At 41.3% G+C, this 25,878-nt stretch overlaps 1 protein-coding gene across 4 annotated transcripts in view; it reads right to left on the bottom strand.

Moving 5' to 3' along the window:
- The window catches only part of TJP3 (tight junction protein 3), a 162,431-nt gene that overhangs the window by 87,671 nt on the left and 48,882 nt on the right, over positions 1–25,878 (bottom strand). For 3 of the 4 annotated variants that reach the window (XM_069962580.1, XM_069962581.1, XM_069962579.1), the window contains exons 3-5: positions 15,213–15,337; positions 14,321–14,423; positions 4,414–4,975 (exon numbers count right to left, since the gene is read on the bottom strand). In XM_069962580.1, the coding sequence (XP_069818681.1) occupies positions 4,414–4,975; positions 14,321–14,423; positions 15,213–15,337 (790 nt within the window). Of the gene's footprint in view, positions 1–4,413; positions 4,976–14,320; positions 14,424–15,212; positions 15,338–16,367; positions 16,469–16,555; positions 16,658–25,878 lie in introns of those variants that run through there. The other variant, XM_069962578.1, reaches the window with a different exon arrangement.

Here is a 25,878-nt window from a genome sequence, read left to right as displayed (position 1 = left end):
TTGCGGTGATGCTACATGGTTGTTTCTATTTAATTGTTTTTAATACATATGTCTATGTTTTAATTTTGGTATTTGATAGTTGATTACAAGGCATGCTGCACTTAAGTGCTTGTCTTTTTCTGGTATGTATTATCATGCACTGCAGCTAGGGCTGGGCGATAATGGCCTAAATCAATATCGCGGTTTATCGTACATGTAGCGGCGGTAACGATAAATTGAACGATAATTATGACACACCCCTTTTAAAAGCCACACCCCTTTTGAAAACCCCATTTTCCGATGGTAATACAAACGTGGATTTATTCCATATAACAATGTGCAGCAAACTTCACAAGTAGTACACAACGTTTTGGCATCTCCTACACCATTTAAAAGTGCCACTTGAAAATGGTGTAGGAGATGCCAAAACGTTGTATATTACTTGTGAAGTTTGCTGCACATTGTTATATGGAATAAATCCAACGTTTTCACGTTTGTATTACCATCAGAATATTTTTACTAGCTGACTTGATCCAAGGTCTGGGATTCATCTGCTGCCACCCACTGTTTGTTTATTGTGCTGCCTATATTTTTTGCTATATCTATCTATATACTGTGGGGTAGATTTCTCAAACATGGTGTAAAGTGAGACTGGCTCAGTCGCCCCTAGCAAGCAATCAGATTCCACCTTTCATTTTTCAAAGAGTCTGTGAGGGATGAAAAGTGGAATCTGATTGGTTGCTAGGGGCGACTGAGCCAGTTTCACTTTACACCATGTTTGAGAAATCTACCCCAGTGTGTGTGTATATTATATATATATATATATATATATATATATATATATATATATATATATATATATATATATACATACACACACACACACACACACACATACACATACACATAGGAGATAGATAGATAGATAGATAGGAGATAGATAGATAGATAGATAGATAGATAGATAGGAGATAGATAGATAGGAGATAGATAGATAGGAGATAGATAGATAGGAGATAGATAGATAGGAGATAGATAGATAGGAGATAGATAGATAGGAGATAGATAGATAGGAGATAGATAGATAGGAGATAGATAGATAGGAGATAGATAGATAGGAGATAGATAGATAGGAGATAGATAGATAGGAGATAGATAGATAGGAGATAGATAGGAGATAGATAGATAGATAGATAGATAGGAGATAGATAGATAGATAGATAGATAGATAGATAGGAGATAGATAGATAGGAGATAGATAGATAGGAGATAGATAGATAGGAGATAGATAGATAGGAGATAGATAGATAGGAGATAGATAGATAGGAGATAGATAGATAGGAGATAGATAGGAGATAGATAGGAGATAGATGGGAGATAGATGGGAGATAGATGGGAGATAGATCGATAGATAGGCGATAGATAGATAGATAGATAGATAGATACAAAAAAAGAGAAAAAGCAGCACTGCTCAATTGGCGTTGGGTTGGTGCCAGCGGACCTAGGTCTTGACTCTTGACTGTATTCAAATAGTAAGTAGATAGCCCACTGCACTCAAAGGGTTAACGGTGCAAAACGCAGATTTATAAAAAAAAAACGATGTGCTGCACTGTTTTTTTGAATAAATCTACAGTACATTACGCACCATTAACCCTTTGAGTGCCGTGGGCTATCTACTTACTAGATAGATAGATAGATAGGAGATAGATAGATAGGGGATAGATAGGAGATAGGAGATATCTACTGTCTACCTATCTATCTATCTATCTATCTATCCATCTATCATTTATCTATCTATCTAGCTCCTATACCTTTCTATCTAATATCTGCCCCCAGTCACTGTCACATGCTGCCCTGCCCCCCCCCCCTCTCCCGCACATACAGTTGGGGTCAGCTGTAGGTCAGCACCTCCATGCTCCCCCGGCCTCTCTCTCTCCCGCACAGGAAGGAATCCTCTGCCCCCTGTCACTCAGTGCTGTAGCACATATATCTGCCGGCAGCGTCCCGGGCAGATCGTCACACACGGCTGCTTCATCACTGCCAAAAGATGAGGCGAGGAGGATTCCTGTGCGGGACAGAGTGCGGTGACCGGTGGGGGGAGGATGTGCTGACCCATACCTGACCCCAGCAGCCACTTTATGTACGGGAGAGGGGAGGCAGGGCACACCGTGCAGCTTCCAGAGCCGCCCGGAAGCAGCAGCAGCACTGAGCACACAGCCTGTGCGCAGCCTGTCACATCTCCAGTCTTCCTCCTCAGGAAGATTAACAGAGGGGAGCAGAGCATGCGGCCGCAGGGTGAGGAGGAGGAGGAGGGAGGGGGGAAATACCGCAGATACCGTCCTGGCAGAGTTGAGGTCGGTTAACCGACGCCAGAGACGGTATCGGTATTTTGACGGTATACCGCCCAGCCCTAACTGCAGCACCCTAATATCTCTATTTAGGTGGTGCCCTCCCTATCTTTATAGAAGGGGGTTAAGTGCCCCCTTCCTTGCTGGGGCAGATGCAGTGAGCTCTGGGGGTGGGGTGGTGTTAGAGTAGGGGATGGGAGTTAACTGCTGCTGCTTCCTGCAGTTGCCAGCAGTCCCAGTAAGTTAGGTAAGCCCCGCCCCCATCATGGGCAGTACGGTGGGCAGAGCTTACTGCCGCGTGGGAAAGGGGCTTACCGGGACTGTTGGCAACTGTCCAGGAAGCAGCAGCAGCAGGTAACTCACAGCCCCTACCATCAACCCCCCAGCACACTGTATCTGCCTCAGCAAGGAAGGGGGGCACTTAACCCCCTTCCTTGCTGGTGCAGGTGCAGTGCCAGAAAAGTCTTTTACAGACCATAACTCCCATGCCTGAGTTCACCCAGTTTTCCCAGCATCCTGTAAGGTTAAACCCTTACTTGTTGGTGTGGGCACACTTTGTTTTGCTTGTGTTTTTCTTTTTGTTTTTCAGATACCGGTATGCAGAGGATTACGTCAGATTTGTTTGGACTTTGTTTAGTCGATGACCAGCGAACTTTAATGTTCAATAAAATGGACAACGACCATAGGGGTGTTCTTAATGAATAAAAAGATTTTTCTAGGTGTGTTGTGTTCTCTTTCATTACTTTACAGACTTATAAAGGATTCCGTCAACCAGGGGGTATAAAATGGCTAACACTAACACGGTTCCCCCCCCCCCCCCCAATATTACCCCAGTACCCAATGCCACCAGGGTTACTGTGAAGAGCTGGGTAGCAGTAGGCCCGGAGCGTAAAAAAGAAAAAGAAAATCACACTCCTGGACTGGGCGGTAGCAGGTTAGTATTATTAGGCTGGGAAGAGCCGAAATAAATGGGCCTTCCCACCCTGGTATTACTAGGCTGCTGCTTTTTTTGGTTTTTAACCCGGCTGATTATGAAAAGGGGGGGGACCCTGTGGTTTTTTTTCTTATTTATCTTTTTTTAAAAAATGCATAGGGTTCCCCCCATTTCCATAACCAGCTGGGTTAAAAACCAAACAGCTGAAGCCTAGTAGTACCAGGGTGGGAAGGGCCATTTTTTGGTCTGCTACCGCCCAGTCCAGGAACACTATTTGTTGACGCTCCAGGACTACTGGTACCTGGCTCTTCCAAATACCCCGGTGGCATTGGGTACTGGGGTAATATTGAGGGGGGGGGGGGGGGGGTTAGTGTTAGCCATTTTATACCAGCTAACGCAAGTCCCTGACTTAATAATGGATTCCATCAGATAGCTTCCACTACAAAGCCTGTAAATTAATAAAAGAAAACACAATACACCTAGAAAAAAAATTCAAATAAAAACATCCCCACACCCCTCATTTTATTAAACACTAAAGTCCGCTTGTCATAGATGTAGTCCAAACGAATCCGATGTAATCCTCTGCATGCCGGTATCTGAAAAAGGAAGGGAGAAGAAAATGCTCATTACCAATGAGACTATTTAGAGACAATTCTGTGACAAACAAATAAGCACCACAGAAAATAGACCAGGCTTATCCCTGATAGTAAATTGCAATTTAAATAGACCAGTCTATTACTGCCACAGCAAAAATAGACCACACATAGAAAAATCCGTGTTGATAAATCTCCCCAATTGTCTGAGTGAGCTGCACCTATTTTTTATAATGTAAGTGCATGCATGAAACAATTGAATATTTCTGTCTGGGTGCATTATTAACATTATTAAGTTTTTTTCAATGAGTATATGTGGATTTGCAGATATTTATATGTAGATATATGCATAATTATGAGGAGTGGTGCAATGCATAGATTGTAAGCCCTCGCGGGCAGGGTCCTCTTCCCCCATGTACCAGTCTGTCTTTTGCCTTCATGTAATGTTTTCTGACCTTGTATTGTTCCTGCCTGTTGCCTATCTATTGTATAGCGCTCTGGAACTAAGGGCGCTTTATAAATAAATAATAATAATAATAATAATAATAATGCAGCATACCTTTATTATCCGTGCTTTTTATCAGTACCGTTTTAACAGGCTTGGATAGTACATCCTGCATGGGTAGTCGTTTGAACCCAGATACCAGTTCTAGGCCATTCTGGTCCCTTTCTGCTCCACTGCTAGATCCTTGCCTTGAGTAGTCTCTTGACTCATTCATAGAATCTTCCAAACCACTACCAGTATCTTTCATTCTACTGGAAGCCATTGTATTGCTGCCCAAACCATATTTTTCTTTACCAGCTCTCCTCCTTGAATAATTTCCAGTTTCACTTCCCCCACTCCTGGTCCTTCGTTGTCTGCCATGATATGAAGAGGTTGTGCGAGATGCTTCAGAGCTTCGTTCACTAGAAGAATCGCCTTCATAACCCTGTGCTGTATCCTCACAACCCTCTCTGCTGGAACTTGCATATCTTTCTTTCCACTGCACAGGAGAATCTGGCTGGTATTCTTCATCTCTGCCATAGGAATCAGATAAGCCTTCTGAAATTCGTGAGGGTCCTGTAAATGCTGGTAAAGGGTTACTCGTGGGCATTTTAATTTTTTTAGGTCGCTTTACAGTCTGTAGCAGGAGAAAAAAAAAATTATAAACATTTTCCAAGTCAGCTAAAAAGATTTGTGACATTACTATAGTTACTATAAGTCTGTCTTTAAGAAATTTGTCACCAGTTTTATGCAGAAACAAACACTGTCAGACTTTCTTTGTAAAAGAGGCTGAGGGGGTGACCTAAAAGGTACGTATAAATATATCAAGGGGCAAAACAACAATCTATAACATTTTCTACTAAAGGGCAATTCAGACGGGAAAAAATTTCTTTCAGATCAACTGAAATCAGAAAGTGCCAGATATTTGGCTATTTTTTAAAATTCTTTATTTAAAATCGAAGTCAGACAAAACAATCAGAAACATCACCAATTCCAAATAGAAATATATAACAATATAACATAAGAGTATTCACAACAGCATAAGACAGAGTCTAAACCACTCTTGGGATCTTAGCTAAACCCAGACATCTGGCGGTGCAGGGGTTCCTGACATCCAATTGTATCATGAAGCAGCGATTCTTACCCACTTGCTAGACTGGTCTCATGCGGTGCATGCAAAACTGTGGGTGTTGCTGGAGGGATCTGTTTCCCCCTCTAATCTCCTTATGGCTCCATGGCTTTCCCGAACTGAGAGGGGAGAGCCGGACTCCTGGCCATTCCTAGCTCCACATGTGTTCTGTATTTGGGACAAATGGGTGGCGAGATTTGGGATTTCTTCCCAACCTGGCCCGATGTCCCCTCTATTTGGAAATCCTGGGTTCAGACCGGGACTGACTAGACGCACCTTTCTGGCGTGGGATAACACCTCTTGGGTCATCAGGTGTTCCCTCGGGGGGCTCTGCCTTTCATAGAATCGTTTCGGTCCAGCTTCCCTGATGTGCAGATCTCCTGGTTGGAGTATGGGCAGTTGCTCCCCTTTAGGGCTTTGGTGGCCTCGGCGGCTCTGCAGACGTCGCTTTCTGATTTTGACAAATGGTTCCTTTCGGACGCGTCTGGGCCACAGACACTATCTCGGCTCTACCGCCTACTCCAGTCCCTCAGCAATTCGTCGCGCCCCCTTTTTTGAGAGATGGGAGGTGGACTGCTCTCTGACAAGATCTGTACTCTTACTCATGGACTGTCTGTGGCCTCACATGCGAAAGAAAAAAAAACTATAAAATACTGTCTAGATGGTATCGTTGTCCTGCAGATATCCACCGCATGCATCCTTCTGCCTCCGGGGACTGCTAGAGATGTGGTTCTGCCGAGGGAGGTATTTTGCATATTTGGTGGGCCTGCCCCTTACTTAAGCCTTTCTGGGACCAGATATTCTCATTATATCAGAAATATTCGGGAAAAAGGTGGTTAATTCCCCACAATGTGCCCTACTGAGTCTCATCCCGGGCTCCCTGGCCTCAATTAAGAAAGGGGTTCTGAGACACTTCCTGACGGCGGCACGGATGGTCATCCTGAGACATTGGAAGACACAGGTTTGCCCTTCTATGACAGAGTGGCTGGCGGAGCTCAACTCGATCTGTAGATATGAGGAACTGATTGCGGAGGATAAGGACCGGAACGCGGCCTTTTCCAGAGCGTGGGGGGGATGGATTCTGTTTCGGGATTCCCCGGATTTCCTACGATTGATCAGCTGAGCTTTGCGACCTGCATACTCTCTGTTTCTCAAGATTGGTGGGGGCATGAGAGGATGTGCTGATACTGTCTGCGGTCCCGACCGGAGAGGATTTCTTTTTCTTCTTCTTTTCTTCTCTTGTCGTCTTTTCTTGTTTCCCCTTTTTTTTTCAAAAGGAAAAACTCTTTAACAAAATCAGATTACACATAAACCACTCTTGGGTGCAAACAAAAATTTCCAAGCTAATAGAAGCCATTTAGGTGCAAAGTTTCTGCCCAACATACAAAATTTAAACTTTTATATAACAGAGAAACTATATAAGAAAAAGGGACCCTAAAATTAGGTTCTAGGGCTTGAATAGAAAGTGGAGGCATAGGCCTCGTACAGAGGAGAGAGCAATAGATGCTTGTATTGCTATTGTATTTAATTCTATAAAAAAAAAAAAATCTCCAGTCTCCCAGTACTTATCAGCTGCTGTATGTCATATACAGACAGATATGCAGGACATACAGCAGTTGATGAGTACTGGAATACTTGAGATTTTTTATTAGAAGTAAATTACAAATCACTTTCTGACACCAGTTGATTTGAGAGAAAATGTTTGTTTGCTAGAGTTGACCTTTAACCCTTTAAGGATGGGGCCAGTTTTCGTTTTTGCGTTTTCGTTTTTCCTCCTTGTGTTTAAAAGGCCATAGCACTTGCATTTTTCCACCTAGAAACCCACATGAGCCCGTATTTTTTGCGTCACTAATTGTACTTTGCAATGACACGCTGAATTTTTGCATAAAGTACACTGCGAAACCAGAAAAAAATTCTAAGTGTGGTGAAATTGAAAAACCCCCCCCGAAAAACGCATTTCTTTTATTTGTGGGGATGGTGTATTTAAGCCTTTCGCCCTGGTGTAAAACTGACTTGTTGTGCATGTTCCTCAAGTCGTTACGATTAAAAAGATATATAACATATATAACTTTTATTGTATCTGATGGCCTGTAAAAAATTCAAACCATTGTTAACAAATATATGTCCCTTAAAATCGCTCCCTTCCCATGCTTATAACGCTTTTATCCTTTGGTCTATGGGGCCGTGTCAGGTGTCATTTTTTTGCACCATGATGTGTTCTTTCTATCGGTACCTTGATTGCGCATATACAACTTTTTGATCGCTTTTTATTACATTTTTTCAGGATTTGATGCGACCAAAAATGCGCAATTTTGCACTTTGGGATTTTTTGGCGCAGACGCCGTTTACCGTGCGAGATCAGGAATGTGATTAATTAATAGTTCGGGCGATTACTCACGCGCCGATAGCAAACATGTTTATTTATTTTTATTTAAAACCTGGGAAAAGGGTGGTGACTCAAACTTTTATTAGGGGAGGGGGCTTTTTACTAATAACAATACTTTTTTTTTTACACATACACTAGAAGCCCCCCTGGGGGACTTCTAGTATATACATTTTGATCAAAGATCAATGAGATCGGCACTCGTTTGCTTTCTGCTGCTGCAGCCGAAAACAAACGAGTGCCGAGCCGAGGGCGGCGCCATCTTGGTTACGGGCGCATGTCTTACCGGTACATCATGCGTCCTTAAGAGGTTAATAAAAGTGACTGCAACTACAGTGGTACCTTGGTTTAAAAGTAACTTGGATTAAGAGCGTTTTGCTAAAAGAGCTCACAAAGTTTATCAAAAATGTACTTTGGTTTAAGAGCATTGCTTTGGTTTTTGAGCTCCCTGTACTGGGTGGGTGCGGGGGAGGGGTATGGTCTGCATAGTGGGGTCTACAGCACTGTACTCTGACCCAGGAAGTCTCCCTCACCTTCCAAATCAAAGCAGACCCACCTCAGGCTGGGGTTTGCATCAGGGGACAGGACTGTGGAAGTAACCTCTTCATAGCTGTAACCCCTCTCTCCCCGGACAGAGAGTGCTGCATTTATGTGCCCACATCTGCCCTACTCATTCCTTCATGCTCACTGCAGTCTGTCAGTCCCGATGTCATGTGACCACACAGACCTCTGACCAGGGCCGTCTTAACAGCATTATGGGCCCCTGGGCAGAGGTGCGAATTAACCCCCCCCCCCCCCTAGCGGCCGCCGCCCCTCTTATCTGGTAAGGTACAGTGGTACCTTGGTTTAAGAGTAACTTGGTTTAAGAGCTCACAGTTTTTCAAAACTGTGACTTGGTTTAAGAGCATTGCTTTGGTTTAAGAGCTCCCTGTATTGGGTGGGAGGGGGAGTGGGGGAGGGGCCCTTGTGTTTCCCATCCGCTCCATTACTGTACAGTAACTTATAATATCACAATATGTTTGTTTCATTTGTTTTACATGTTATTCAGAATAATAAATCATTATTTTTTGGGTGTGGAACCAATTGTCTGCATTTCTATAATTTCTTATGGGAAAATTTGCTTTGGTTTAAGAGTGATTTGGATTACAAGCGCCGTCCTGGAACGAATTATGCTCATAATCCAAGGCACCACTGTATATTGCCTATAATAGTGATTGTCATATATGTTGCACACATACAGTATATCACTATTACAGGCAATATACCTTACCACCTATTTATCTACCATATAGATACAGGTATAAGGGTGGAGCAGTAGGTAGGTGGTTATATAGCCTATAATAGTGATATATGTGTACAAATATATATATGGGGGGTACAGGTATATGTGGGGTATACAGGTGGTGGGTAAAAGCCTAATTAATATATATTGGTGCCCCTCTCTATATATGAGACATGTTGCTGTCCCTCTGCATATACGCCATGTTGTCTCCCTGTATACTGTATAATACAGGGAGTCTGTGTATACTGTATTATACAGTATATTGGGAAACAACATGTCTTATATATACAGAGGGGCAACAACATGACTATTATATATGAGAACCATGTTGTTTCCCTGTATGTATACTGTATAATACAATATACAGGGAAACAACATGGCTTATATATAGAGAAGGGCAAAACAACATGGTTCATATATAATAGTCATGTTGTTGCCCGTCTGTATATATGAGACATGTTGTTTTGTCCTTCTCTATATATGAACCATGTTGTTTCCCTGTATATTGTATTATACAGTATACATACAGGGAGACAACATGGTTCATATATAATAGTCATGTTGTTGCCCCTCTGTATATATGAGATATGTTGTTTTGCCCCTCTCTATATATAAGCCGTGTTGTTTCCCTGTATATTGTATTATACAGTATACATACAGGGAAACAACATGGTTCTCATATATAATAGTCATGTTGCCCCTCTGTATATATAAGACATGTTGTTTTGACCTTCTCTATATATAAGCCGTGTTGTTTCCCTGTATATTGTATTATACAGTATACATACAGGGAGACAACAATGGAGTAATAGGTGAAGGATAAGTATATAATACACTGCTGTATACACTGAATGGAGATACACACTCAGGAGGAGGATAAGTATATAATACACTGTTGTATACACTGAATGGAGATATATACACACACTCAGGAGGAGGATAAGTATATAATACACTGCTGTATACACTGAATGGAGATATATATACACACTCAGGAGGAGGATAAGTATATAATACACTGCTGTATACACTGAATGGAGATATATATACACACTCAGGAGGAGGATAAGTATATAATACACTGCTGTATACACTGAATGGAGATATATATACACACTCAGGAGGAGGATAAGTATATAATACACTGCATGGAGATACACACTCAGGAGGAGGATAAGTATATAATACATTGCTGTATACACTGAATGGAGATATATACACACTCAGAGGAGTTACACCCCCGATCCCTCCCCCTCCCTGTTTACCAGTTCACCCACGGCCCTGTCGGCATCCCTGCAGAGAGCACTCCCATGATTAACACCTTCCCTGCCAGCTAGCCTCCCCCCCTCTGGTATCAGCACATACTCACTCAGGCTTTGTGCTTCAGGCCTCCAGCTTCTCCTTCCTCTCAGGGCTCTGCTGGTGACGTCACTCTCCTGCTCCGCACGGGAATGCAGGGGGTGAGAGAGACCTCTAGTGACCGGAAGCAGAATGCAGCTTCCGGCCACAAGAGCGAGCTGTGCACAGTCCCACAGCTGCAAACGCTCATCAGGAGCACTCACAGTTAAAGGGCCAGGGAACATGTCACAGGGCAGGAGCCCCCTAGGACGCAAGGGCCCCCGGGCAGCCGCCTACCATGCCCAATGGGTAAGACGGCCCTGCCTCTGACAGCAGCCCTGCTTCTCTGTTCTAGCCTGTTGTACTACATTACTGGATTATGGAGATCTGCAGTTCTGTTCTGTATCTACAAACTGCTGCTGTGTTTTTAGGTTTATGCATTTACTATACATTATACTCCACATGCTGATTGCTATACTGTACAGTAACTTAAAATAACATATTCAGCTGTTTCTAAATGTTTTTGATTATTTTTACATGTTAGGCTGGGTTCACACTGCGTTTTTGCAATCCGTTTTTTTCATCCGTTTTTGCAAAAACGGATGAAAAAAACGGATGCATTTGTGTGCATTCGTTTTGATCAGTTTTTCCATTGACTTCCATTGTAAAAAAATGTTTTTGTTTTTTTGACGGACACAAAAACGTAGCTAACACTATTTTTGTGTCCGTTAAAAAAAAAGGATCCGTTTTGATCAGTTTTTTTTACAATGGAAGTAAATAGAAAAACGGATGCACACAAATGCATCAGGTTTTTTTTATCAGTTTTTAATCCGTTTTTTGAAAAAACGGATGAAAAAAAACGCAGTGTGAACCCAGCCTTACTCAGAATAAAAAAATCATTATTTTGGGGGGGGGTGGAACCAATTTTCTGCATTTCAATGCTTTCTTATGGGAATATCTGCTTTGGTTTAAGAGTGGATTTGGGTTACAAGCACAGTCCTGGAACGAATTATGCTCGTAATCCAGGGCACCACTGTATTCTAAAAGGAAGCATCTATTTTTACAACTAAAAATTTTTTTACACCAGCACAGAAGGGAACCATTTTACTCCAGCTAAAAAGGGGTCTCCAGCAGTTTATCCTCGCTGAGCCTGCCCTGAGTAATCAACCAAAGAGTCAAATTAATCAGGGCTGTTGAAGAATGAAATAAAATAACTGCTGGGGACCGTCCAGATTACCAGGAGTCCCATATCTGATCAGTGTTTTATGTATGATTAAGGTGAAGTGTTTCAGAGTAACTCATATACCACTGTACGGAGAAAGCCTGTTAGCGTTTCATGCTGTCTGTGGTTATGTCTTCGTGAAACAGGTGATGAGTTTTCTTTAAAACTGAAATGGCTCTATGGCATACTTACAGACCATAAAATATTTGCCAAATAAATGCCTTTTTGGCATACATTTAGCTGTTATAACAGCAGGGCACTAGAGATGAGTGAACCGGGTTCGGGTTCGAGTCAATCCGAACCCGAACGATCGGCATTAAATTAACTGGGGCTGCTGATATTGGATAAAGCTCTAAAGTTGTCTGGAAAACATGGATACAGCCATTGACTATATCCATGTTTTCCACATAGCCTTAGGGCTTTATCCAACTTCAGCAGCCACCGCTAATCAAATGCCAAAAGTTTGGGTTCGGATGGACTTGAGCATGCTCGAGGTTCACTCATCTCTACAGGGCACCAAAGTCTTAGTTATACTGAAGCCTTGTTGAAAAATATAGGTTTTTGTTTTAATATGAGTCAATAGCTGACATATGTAACCCTATAAGCACACAAATGAATACATGGCAGAGACACACTTCAGACTGACATTTTTAAAAAGTCTGGACAAATCTAGCGCTGTAACATTGTAAAAATAAACAAACACCCACTTTCAGTTTTCAACTTTACCACTTTAGGGTACATTCACACTTAGGGCCCTATTCCACCGGACGATTATCGTTCAGATTATCGTTAAATCGTTCGAATCTAAACGATTATCGTTCGATTGAAATGCAGTTAACGATTAACGACCGAACGAGAAATCGTTGATCGCTTTATAAGAACTAGACCTATTTCTATTGTTGCTCGTTCGCAAAACGTTCGCATTGAATAAGACGTTGTTCGGTCGTTCGCAGTAGATACGAACGCAATTGCGAAGAAATACCAAAGAAAAAACTATTGCAAATACAATCATAAGTAACGATTATCGTTCCATGGAAATGAGTGAGCGTTTTCAGGTCTTTCGCCATAGCGGTCGTTTGAGATAGCATAATCGTTAACGATTAACTAACGATAATCATCCGGTGGAATAGGGCCCTAAATCTGCTGCAGATTTGATGGTGTGGACCTGAAGGTGCAGATTTGCCCAACATAAAAATGAATCACTGAAAATCAGCAGGATGAATTATACAGCAAATAAAGTAAATGTGAACATACCCTTAAAAAGGACAACAAAAAACAAAAGAAAAAAAAAACACACACACACCATCCCTCTGGAGACGATAGCTGTTTGAATTTCCCACCGGCCGCAGTCCCCATCAGCTCCAGACGGAATTGTTGTTTCTTCGTGACTTCCGGGTTCCACTCAAATGAATAGGGGAGAAAAGGCTAAAGAGGTGGGCATGCGCATCGGCAGCCTTTTCATTGGCTGGATCACGTCACATGGCTCCCAGCCAATCAGGGCTGAGCAAGCTGGAAGCCATGTAACACAATCCTGCCAATGAAAAGTGCACCAGAAGCCTTTTCTTTCCCACTTATATGTACAAGAAGACACCCATGACGAGATCGACACAAAATGGCGGTGGGAGAAGAGGACGTGGTTGACAGTAATTAGGTATATATGCTTTCTTTTACACAGGGAGGATGGACAGAAACAGCTAGATAGGCAAGTAACATACATTACAAAGTTATACAGCTTTGTAATGTGTGTTAATTAATGAAAAAAAAGTTAAATGTCAGAGTTGTCCTTTAAAATTAAACCTGAACTATAATTGGTAACTATGGGCAAATGATTTTAGAGACAGATAAGGACATTTTAGGAGTCAGAAATAAGGTGTACGCTTTCCAGCTGAAGTGTGATTTACAAAACACTTTGTGGCACTTCTGTCTGAATCACGTCCAGGTAAGGTTGCCATAAGGACAGTAGATTAAGTGGTATGAACACTGGTAAATTGGTGTCAAAATTGAGTAATTCATAGAAAATTAAAAGCTGTCTGGTCAAAGACGACACAAATGTAAGACCCTACTATTCTCCCTGTTAGGGCACTATGTGTGGCTCACATTTCTTTGCTGCATATCATAAGCTTACTTACAATAGGTTAAATAAAAAAAAATATTCACTTTTCAGGTCTCTATTATGCAAGGTCATTTTCTAAGCTATGACAAAGTGCATTGTTTTTGTTTTTACCACAGAGGTTTTGTTTGTTCCCCTAGAGGTAGCTATAATGCAAAATGACTTCTTGACAAGGTATAAACAAAAAAATCTTGACAAATAATGACTAACTCCCAAATTATCTTCACATGGAAGCCCTAACCTCAGACCACACTACTAGTTTCTTTGTGTACACTTATTCTCATATTCAGTATAAGATAGAACAGGACAGGACAGGTAAGCATTGTAGTAGACTCTAACCCTGCCAGGCATCACGTATTAATATAATGCCTGGGGTGGGGAAAGTGTTTGAATCTTGATAAGCACACATGTCAAGGCGTTCTCTATAATGGCCAGTCAGACTTTTGCTCTCAGTTTCAAAACAAAAACGGTCACTGTGGCATTTAGCAATCACTAGGTAAAATAGAATACCAACTTACCACATTTGCAGTTTTGGCACAGGATTTTAGTGTGTGAATAGCAAATGAAGAAGTCACATTTTCCATAGATACACCATTTACCATTACGATGTGATCTCTTGTTCTGCATAATGAAAAAAATATAGCAAGATCAGAATGAAATTTAAAGCGTTATCCAACCATTTATTTAGCTGTGGGGGGTCAGTAGGCGCTTCTACCAAACATAATGGTCTTACTGTTGGGAAGACCCACAAAGGCTCCAGGGCGTTGACAAATAATAAGTGGGAGAAACAGCTAACTGGGCCATGCATATTTGTTTAAAACTACTAAGTTTGTGTACCACAATAAGTGACTGTAACCAAATTTTAGCTGTCTCTCCATGAGAAATAAATCTTCACCAAATGTATAAGAAAATCTTATGCGTCTTTTTAGGGCCCTATTCCACCGGACAATATCGGTCAGATTATCGTTAAATTGTTCGAATCTAAACGATAATCGTTCGGTTGAAATGCAGTTAACGATTAACAACCAAACGAGAAATCGTAGACCTGGACCTATTTTTATCGTTGCTCGTTCGCAAATCGCTCGCATTGAATAAAACATTGTTCGGTCGTTCACAATATCACAATAGATACGAACGCGATAGCGAATAAATAGCGAATAAAAAACAAATCGCAATTACGATCATAAGTAACGATTATCGTTCCATGGAAATGAGTGAACGTTTTCAGGTCTTTCGCAATAGCGGTCGTTTGAGATCGTTAATGATTAACGATTATGCAAACGATAATCGTCCGGTGGAATAGGGCCCTTAGTCCAAGAACAAGTTTATAGGCCAGTGGGCAGTGGAAGCATCATCTCCAAATAATTATAAAAAAAATGCTGTTGCTATAGAAAAAAAAGCTGTACATACTGTAATTTACCATCAGCAGGCCCACCACGAACAACATCCGACACGATTACAGAATTGTCTCCATTTGTTCTAGATGGCCGATCTCTACCTCCAGAGATGGCAATGCCAAATCCTTTACGAGAGTCCTGTAGACAGATTCCTTCATTATGAGCATTTTTTGTAACAAGCATAACTTAGGTGATAATCGAGAATGCAAAAAATTTTGTCAATTAAAGAAGCACCTAACATAGAAGGCCTTTTAGTATGTACTGTACTTTCTTATCTTAGGATAGGTATATCTATCCCAGGCATGTTTAAGTTCAGTTGTTGTGGACTTACCTACCACATCTGCTGGAAGTTAGTTCAGCATCTACTACTCTTTCAGTAACCTACTGATATCTCCCTATAGTGCATGGGGTACTGAGGATGAAGATAATTTTCTAAGTGCTGTTTTCAGAAACATTGTAGTTAGAGATGAGCGGGTTCGGGTCCATCCAAACCTGAACGATCGGCATTTGATTAGCGGTGGCTGCTGAACTTGGATAAAGCTCTAAGGTTGTCTGGAAAACATGTATACAGCCAATGACTATATCCATGTTTTCCACATAGCCTTAAGGCTTTATCCAACTTCAGCAGCCCCCGCTAATCAAATGCCGATCGTTCGGGTTCGGTTGGACTCGAACCCGGTTCGCTCATCTGTATCTGTAGTTGATTAGATAAGTAAATTAGATCGCTTGGTGCACTTGGGTTGGGACTATGACCCTCGGTGCACCAATCCACCCCAGCTGTACCTGTCACGAGTGGCCACTTTCAGATCAAAGGCAAGATCCACTGGTAATCCAGAAGTTCAGGTCTTCATTGAAACAGGGACGCAATTAAACTATAATGTGCACAACTCGCACTGAGAGTTCCACCTCCAATGATCGCCTCATTAACATGTCTAAAACTTCTATTAACTTCTAAATCCCCCCCACAAGAAAAGGAATAAATACACAAATTCCCAATGCAAAAGAACCTAGGAATTAAAGGGGTTGTCCAGCGGAAAAAAAAAATTGTTTCAAATCAACTGATGTCAGAAAGTTATATAGATTTGTAATTTACTTGTATTTAAAAATTTCAAGTCTTTCCATACTTATTAGCTACTATATGTCCTGCAGGAAATGTTGTTTTATTTACATTTAGAAACAGTGCTCTCTGTTGACACCTCTGGCCGAGACAGGAACTTTCCACAGTAGTAGCAAATCCCCATAGAAAACCCTTCCTTCTCTGGACAGTTCCTGACATGAAACAAAATATAAGACAGCGCTCCATAGCGTAATTCAGACAAGGCTGAAGTGGTGAAAGTAAGCACATAGAACTCTTACCCAAGTAGGTTGTGCTGATGTAAGGCACAACTCTTACTGATAGCATGTCAATGAACCGCAGCCACTCCAGACTAATCCCCACAGGGATTAAAGACCGTCAGTATCCTCCTCCACTCCAAGGCGGGTAAAACAGGTGCAGGTCCAAGAGGTAATAGTGATATAAAATATCATATAATTTATTAAAAGAATTATGCCAGCAACAACGCTTTCGAGACCGGTCCGGTCTCTTTATCAAGTGTCTAATACCATAATAATACAAAGGCACACACATATATATCTATATATCTATCTATATACAGTGGTGCCTTGGATTACGAGCATAATTCGTTCTGGGACTTTGCTTGTGCTTGTAATCCAAATCCATTCTTAAACCAAAGCAAATTTTCCCATAAGAAATCACTGATATGCAGACAATTGGTTCTACTCCCCAAAAATAATGATTTTATATTTTGAATAACATGTAAGACAAATGAAACAAACATTTATAAACAGCTGAATATGTGATATTATAGGTTACTGTGCAGTATAGCAATCAGCATGTGGAGTAAAATGTATAATAAGTGCATAAACCTGAAAAACAGCAGCAGTTTGTAGATACAGGGTGGAACTGCAGATCCCTATAATGCAGTAGCCTAGTACAACATGCTAGAATAGAGAATCAGGACTGCTGTCAGATCTGTGTGGTCACATGACAGCAATGAAGAAGGGGTGTGTGCTCAGCATGGACTACTCAGGACTGACAGACTGCAGGGAGCATAAAGGACTGAGCAGTACAGATGTGGGTACATACATGCAGCACTCTGTCCGGGGAGAGAGGGGTTACAGCTATGAAGAGATTACCTCCACAGTCCTGTCCCCTAATGTAAGCCCCAGCCTGAAGTGGATCTGCTATGATTTGGAAGGCAAGGGAGACTTCCTGGGTCAGAGTACAGTGCTGTATACCCCGCTATATAGACCATGTCCCTCCCCAACTCGCGCTCCCACCTAGAACAGGGAGCTCTTAAACCAAAACAATGCTCTTAAACCAAGTCACAATTTTGAAAAACTGTGAGCTCTTAAACCAAAACGCTTTTAAACCAAGGTTCCACTAAAATTATATATATATATATATATATATATATATATATATATATATATATATATATATATATATATATATATATATATATATATAATATACTTATATATATATTAAGCAAAGTCCTGCAGCACTCCTCAAATGAAAGACAGGTTGGCGCCTGGCGGTATGCACAAGGGACCAGTCGTGCAGAATGTATAAAAAAATAGAAAACCGCAGCACTCCAAATAGACTCAAAAAACAGTTTTTTTGAGTCTATTTGGAGTGCTGCGGTTTTCTATTTTTTTATACATTCTGCACGACTGGTCCCTTGTGCATACCGCCAGGCACCAACCTGTCTTTCATTTGAGGAGTGCTGCAGGACTTAGCTTATTCCATATAACATGGACCGGAATGCTGGCACCAATTCATCTATTGCTTCCATTAGAATGGCTACTAGAGACTTCACCCATCGGTCGAGTTTTCATGAGGAGGAGGCTAGCAGGATTCTATCAAGAGAGAGGAGAGATGCGACTTTTCTGCGAACACCTTCAGTAAGTGATCTTAAACGAGAACTAGAAGTGGAATCCAGAAAGGAGATTGGACTGAGCCTACACCTCACCACTCTATGTGAGTACTACAATAGCAACATCATACCTAGAGGCATGAGATCCCGCCTCAAACCTATGTTTCACACTAATTATGTTGAATTCAAGACACGATTTGAAGCTATATCCAGTAGATATGCTTTGGATATTATTTTGCTCAATATTGATTTTTTGCAACAAGATTTGGACACTATGCAAGCCAAAATTATACAATTAGAAGAAAACTTGAAATCACTTTTGAGTGAACAAGATTTCTCTACACATATGGATAAACTTAAAACTTTTTTGCAAAAACACGAAAATGAAATTCAGGAAACTAAAAAACGCAAATGGCGCAGAGACACTAAGGACTATGACACCGGGAATATTTATGTGTGGAATTTGGCTAATGAATCCAATACATCGAACGTCTCCAGACGTGGCAAACGGGGTCGTGCACCGAGTAATAATTCTACTACTGATTCCCCTGCTAAAGTTTTTTTAGGACAGGCTCCACGTCGGGAAACCTCTTTCAGAAACCTACCAGAGGAGGCGGAAAAAGACGCAAGCGCTACAAAAAGCATTTCCAATCAGATGACTACACGTCCTCAAGGCCAGACGAGGAAGAACAGGGTGAATTAGACCGCAGAAACCAAATAGCGGTAAACATCTCTTTTGTTATATTATCGGACTCACACATGCGGGTATTAGAAAAAGGACTGTCTTTTTGTCCAGGCAACACTGTCAAATGGTTTGATCTAGAGATGCATTTATGGCAATTTTTTAGGAGATTGAAACTTTGTGTTTGGAGTTCCACACTTGATGCGTCTATAGGGCCACAACAGACCATAGATAGGTCTGAATTGACACTGAAAGCACTTGACCTGTTTGTCAAAAGTGATTTTGTGCCAATCAATACCGTTCACCCTATTGAAACCTATATTGATCTTGTGAAAAAGATGTCACGAAACTGAAATACAATGCACCATGTGGTTTTGTGGGCAATGCTAATATGACTACATCTGAATTGAAAGCCTTGTGATGACTTGCTCACTAACCACGACATCACCATTAAACCCGCTGACAAGGGTGGTGGTGTCGTGGTTATGGACACACAAAAATATGTTCAAGAGGCATTGAGACAACTCACTGACACCAATGTATATGAGGTCCTCAATACTGACCCTACACCTGAGGTTCAAAATAAACTCAAACACATACTGGATGAAGCTGTATCTAATGGATATATTGATAAAAAAAAGTAAGGAGTTTATATGGGTTGACTTTCCAGTTATCCCTTTGTTCTATCTACTCCCTAAAATCCATAAATCATTGATTGACCCACCTGGCCGCCCAATTGTAGCTAGCCAGGGTTCCATACTATGTAAAGCTTCTGAATATCTTGATAAAGTTTTACAACCTTTTGTTTACGCTATGTCATCACACTTGCAGGACACCACTCACTTTTTGACCAGACTGAGTACTCTACAGGCATCACAAGTCACCTACATTGCCTCACTCGATATAGAAAGCCTTTATACAGCCATAGGCCATGAAAAAGGTATTAATGCTATTGCCGCTACACTACATGGGTCCAACTACAGTGGCAGATGTATAGATTTTCTGCTGAAATTACTGGACATGATCTTAAGGTGCAACTTCTTCCTCTTTGACAACAGGATGTACCTGCAAAAGAAAGGGACCGCTATGGGCTCTAATGTGGCGCCTTCGTTCACCAACTTATTTGTGGCCCACCTCGAGGAGTCACACGTCTATGTGTCCCACCACGCCCGCCATGTTGTGGCATGGTGGAGATACATAGACAATGTGTTCCTCGCCTGGGGAGGGAGTCTGACTGACCTCCACTATTTCCACGACTTTCTGAACAACATGGACTCTGACATTAGATTTACGCTCACCGTGTCTGAGAACCAGGTTCAATTTCTTGATACCCTGGTTTATAGGGACGGTGAGAAATTTAAAACTGATTTATATACTAAGACCACAGACAAAAACACTCTCTTAAGGTATGAATCCAACCACCCTAGGAAAACTATTGACTCTTTACCCAAGAGTCAATTTATTCGGATAAAATGTATTGTTGAGGATCCTGACAGAGCCCGCACTGCCATTAACCAGAAAGCAGAACAATTTCATGTACGTGGGTATCCTAAAAAACTTACCCATAGATTTAAAGAAGAGATCATGGCTCTTGAGCGCAGTAGTCTTCTGCAAAAAAGTCATAGGCACACTGAGACCAAGAGGATTCCGTTTGTTTCGGAGTTTAGTGGTATCAGCGGCCAGATAGCACAGATTTTACACAAAAATTTGCCTATCCTTACTAGGAGCTTTCCTAACATTGTTGAATTCCAAAACAAACCTCTATTGTCCTATAAAAGACCACCTAGTCTGCGAGATAGACTAGTCAAAGCTAGTACCCATAATGACAGACCTCCAACCCAATTATTGCTTGGTCCACTTGGAGATTGCTGCTTTCCGTGTAGGAGGTGTGTCAATTGTAAGTACGTTGTAAAGGGAGATACGTTCACCCATCCCAACACAGGTAAAATGTACAGAATTAAGGGGAATTTAACTTGTAATTCTTCATGGATCATCTACGCTCTTCGGTGCCCATGTCCCCTTTATATTGGTGAGACTACTTATGATGCTAAGACTCGGCTTAACCAACACAGGTATACCATCCGCACACAACGGATGGATCTTCCTGTGCCGAAGCACTTTACTGAAAATCATCACCATGAGAGTGATCTCAGAGCGATGATTATTGATCATATTCCTGTGCCTACCAGAGGGGGGGGATAGGCTAGCCATACTCAAGAAGAAAGAACTATGGTGGATCCACAAACTTGACTCCCTTAAACCCAAGGGTCTCAATGCCGATTTTAAAATATTGCCTAGATATCTCAGATAGTCGCTCTGCCTCTTCTTTTGTGGTTTTCTGTTATTGCATGTCCTTGGGTTTACTGGACTATTGTAACATGTTGCTCTGTATATATGAATATATTTGTATAATTAATTATTCTTTCTTTCTTTCTATCTAGATGTGAAGGATCAAGCAATTTACTTGTGGGACACATGGGGTTAACAAGATGCAGGATGACGGTGGCATTATATTTAACATCTTGACTATATGGACTATGTTGCTGTGCACACTGTTGCGTTTTTTTCACATCATTGTTTATTTATTCGTTACACTCCCCACTCGGTGGTGTGTTTGTTTTCTCCTAAGCCTTGGCCCCCATGGGGCTAATGTTGAGTGGATCGCATGGGGTTCCGGTGCCGGTGCTCCAGCGGTTTTCACCAATGCGTTTTCTCGTTTAGCCTTGCCGGCGGGTGGCTGACCTATGGTTGGGTATGTGCCGGCGGGCTGGACCTGTTTCCCATGACAATCGGAGCGCTGGGCTGCGGAGGTGTGAGCTATTACCGAGTATATGCCCATATATGCATTTATTATTTGTTTACTGAGCTACAGTTTTCACAGCAACTCGTATAGTTATGTTTACAAAACATGCTGGCTCCACCAATGAATTTGTCGGGTTGCCCAGTGACTTATACAGGGCACCGGATTGGCTAGCCACATGGACATGCGCAGTGGTGCTGCAGAGACGCCGTGAGCACCGATGCAATCGCCATGATTTCTATTGTAACGTCTCGTGTATTTGTGATATTGCCACACCTGTTAACGTCTCCTTGGTGAGTGACCCCCCGCTGTGTACCCAATTGATGTATTAGGAATATTTATCTGTAAAGCACGTGATTATTTTCTATTAGAGTTGTTTTGCACTATTGTCACTTATGCACATGGTGACTTATTTCAATATGTCCTATTTTGTGATTCACTGCCACTGTATATTGTATGAATTTTATATGTATTCACTTGATTTATTGATTGCTTTTCAATCATCTTATTTGTATGAGAACACATTTATACTATGCATTGAGCACATGTTGCACACTGCTTGATAAAGCTCTCAGTGAGAGCGAAACGTCGCAAGTTTTTGGGTGAAAATAAATACCACAGTTTTTTTAGTCTATTTGGAGTGCTGCGGTTTTCTATTTTTATAATATATATATATATATGAATATGAGAGAGAGAGAGAGAGAGAGAGAGAGAGAGAGAGAGAGAGAGAGAGAGAGAGAGAGAGAGAGAGAGAGAGAAAGAGAAAGAGAAAGAGAAATGTTAAGGGTGGAACCACCACTGCTTACATCATCATGGGGAGGATCAAACAAGGGTTAACCCTTACCCTCCAAAAAATGCATAATACGCTATACCATAAATAACTCTCTCATGTATATAAATCCACTTTAAAAATACACATATTTGTATCATTATAATCTCGGACATAATCGACGATGATTGTGCATAAGTCCATATCAGCAATTATAACTAGTGGACTGAACTAGGCAAACAGTTGAAGTCAGAGTGTGTGAACAGATACTAAAACACAAAAAAACCCATAAAACTGCTGCAGTGTGTAAACAGATGCAAATACACATAATCCCATAAAACTGCTGCAGTGTGTGAACAGATGCTAATACACATAATCCCATAAAACTGCTGCAGTGTGTGAACAAATGCTAATACACATAATCCTACGAACCTGCTGCATTGTGTGAACAAATGCTAATACGCATGATCCTACAAACCTGCTGCAGTGTGTGAACAGATTCTAACACACATAATCCCATAAAATTGCTGCAGTGTGTAATCAAATACCATTACACATAATGGACAAAAGCTATTGCACATGACCCAATTGACCAACTGCAGAGTGACAACAGATAATAAACAATACACCTACTGCAGTATGTGAACAGATACTAATGCACATGATCCCATGAACCTGCTGTAGTGTGTGAACAGATGCTAATGCACGTCATCCCATAAAACTGCTGCAGTGTGTGAACAAATGCTAATACACATAATCCTACGAACCTGCTGCATTGTGTGAACAAATGCTAATACGCATGATCCTACAAACCTGCTGCAGTGTGTGAACAGATTCTAACACACATAATCCCATAAAATTGCTGCAGTGTGTAATCAAATACCATTACACATAATGGACAAAAGCTATTGCACATGACCCAATTGACCAACTGCAGAGTGACAACAGATAATAAACAATACACCTACTGCAGTATGTGAACAGATACTAATGCACATGATCCCATGAACCTGCTGTAGTGTGTGAACAGATGCTAATGCACGTCATCCCAATAGAATGTGCAGTGTGTAAACAGATGCTATTGTACTATAGTGAGTAAACAAATACTAATGTACATAGTCCCATAAGCCTTCTGCAGTATGTAAACTAATACTAATACCCCAAATGCACAAAATCCCATGAAATTGCTGCAATGTGAACAATTACTATAGAACATAAAAAAATCAATACTATTGCACTCATTTCAATGGACCTGCTGCACTATGTGAACAGATAGCTAGCAGACAACCTACTTTGGGTTTTCTATGGTCTCATTCAGACCATGTGGGAACATGGTGGATAACGTGAAGATCGAGAACGACTCCCAATTGATGAGGCGTCTGAATCTATCACCTCTATCTGCAGGGATACTCTCCAAAATGGTAAGTTTTAAAAGGGATGGGTCACAATGATGTTTTAAAAAGAAGTGTTTGGACAAACTATGTAGAAGAAACCCACGTTTAATATTGGATCTATGTTTATTTATGCCTGCTCGTATGGTTTGCACCGTACGGCCCACATATTGAAGTTTGCAGGGGCATTCCAGTAAATAAATTGCAAACTGAGTGGAACAATCAGACGTGCCCTGTATTTGGAAGGTCTCTCCCGTACTATGGGAAGCGAAAGAAACGCATTGATTCTCAGAGATCCAGCTACAGCATAGGCATCTGTTACTACCACATTTTATAGTTCCCAGGTTTTTTTTCACTAGTATGATTATACTTTCTCGGAAGCCTACTAGGAGCTGGTAGTAGTTCCTGACATGGACAGAGGTGGCAGCAGAGAGCACTGTTATTGAATGTAAATAAAACAACACTTCCTGCAGGACATGCAGTAGCTTATAAGTATGGGAAGACTTGAGATTTTTAAATAGAAGTAAATTACAAAGCTATAGAACTTTCTGACACCAGTTGAATTTGAAAGAAATTATTTTTTTTGCTTGACAACCCCTTTAACAAGAATAGAAAAAAGCCTTTATAGGGAAATTAAAACTTAAAAAAAAAATTACAAAGATCTATAAAGGGTCTATACATAAAACAACATGGACAAATCATAAAGAACAGAACTAGGGACTTGGTTAACACACAGGTATTCGTATGGAAAGTAAATTGCAAAAGGGGCTAAGCTCGACAGGTATGTCCAAACAAATGAGCAGGTAATCAAAAAGAATCCAGGAAGCATATACCATATACCTGCAGTACACTGCCAATTAGGGAAGACAACAATCCTGTGGAATATAATAGGTAACCAATAAAATACGTATAGAGATGTATGTAGCCAGTGAGTCAGGAGCCCCAGGACCTCACACACGTTTTGAAGTTATGCACAGCATCCCAAAAACAGAACCAAGGATCAAGGTAACAAAATTACCTTCATCCTAAGCACCCTGTGCGCTATACAGACTTATCAGCAGGTTAGATTCTTCATTAAGGGTGGCTTCACACGTACCGTATCGCAGCAGATTTTCTGCTGGGGATCCGCAGCAGATTTGACTAAATGACATCAAATCTGCTGCGGATCCACAGCAGATTTTAGAGTGCGGATTTGATGCTGTGTTCATTCATTTAGTTAAATCTGCTGCGGATCCAATGCCATGTGGAATGTGTGAAGCTACCCTAAATGAAGTTTTCATGTAAAGATTTTTTTATGAAAGTTACAAAATGCTGCACATTTTAGGTGCTAAATGTATTTTTAGCAGTACACCAGATTCATTGTACATAGTAGAACATTGTTTTACATTCGTGGTATACTCATTTTTAGAAAAAGAATAAGACATTTAGGTATATGATAACAACCGGTCTAGATCTCATAAACACAACATTTAAGTATGCAAAGGAAAAAAGAAAAAGACAAGGAAGATGGAGGGGTAACATAGTTCCCACGTCTCTGACACCACCAGCATAGGTAGGAGGTGGATGGAATCATCTGATGTAGGCGCTCAGGTGTCCGGTACCACCGTGTAATTTTATAATTGAGCTCTTGTACTCTGCTAGCCATGGATAATTTATGTGTGAGTATCCTGGACGTGGACCACTCTTCAGTGGGTATAGTACGTCCTAGTTCTCTCTGCCACATCTCCTGGAAACTCAAGGGTGTGTCCTCTGCCCCTTCAGATATAAGAAAGCCATACACCAACAAAATCTTATGCAAAGGAGCCTTCTGAGCCATACATATTTTCAAATGACGTCAGAGGAGCTGTCAATACAGTGATAGGTGCTAGAGATCCAATCATACTCCTGACTTGGAGCCACATTCCTGGGCCCACTCCACTCTCATTTCTGCTAGTGACCTCATCCCAGAGGGGGATACCACATCTCTGACCCTAGGTAGGTGAATGTGTGATGTAGGGAATAGTGTATGATCGGATCAAGATAGGATTCCCCAAAAATGGGGTGAGAGAGCCTGGAACATGAACCAGTCCCAGTGAAGAAGCGAAACCTCTTCACGCTT

The sequence above is a fragment of the Dendropsophus ebraccatus genome, chromosome 3, assembly GCF_027789765.1.
Source record: "Dendropsophus ebraccatus isolate aDenEbr1 chromosome 3, aDenEbr1.pat, whole genome shotgun sequence".
Classification (NCBI taxonomy): Eukaryota; Metazoa; Chordata; class Amphibia; order Anura; family Hylidae; genus Dendropsophus; species Dendropsophus ebraccatus.
This window is presented reverse-complemented; position numbering and strand designations above follow the sequence as displayed.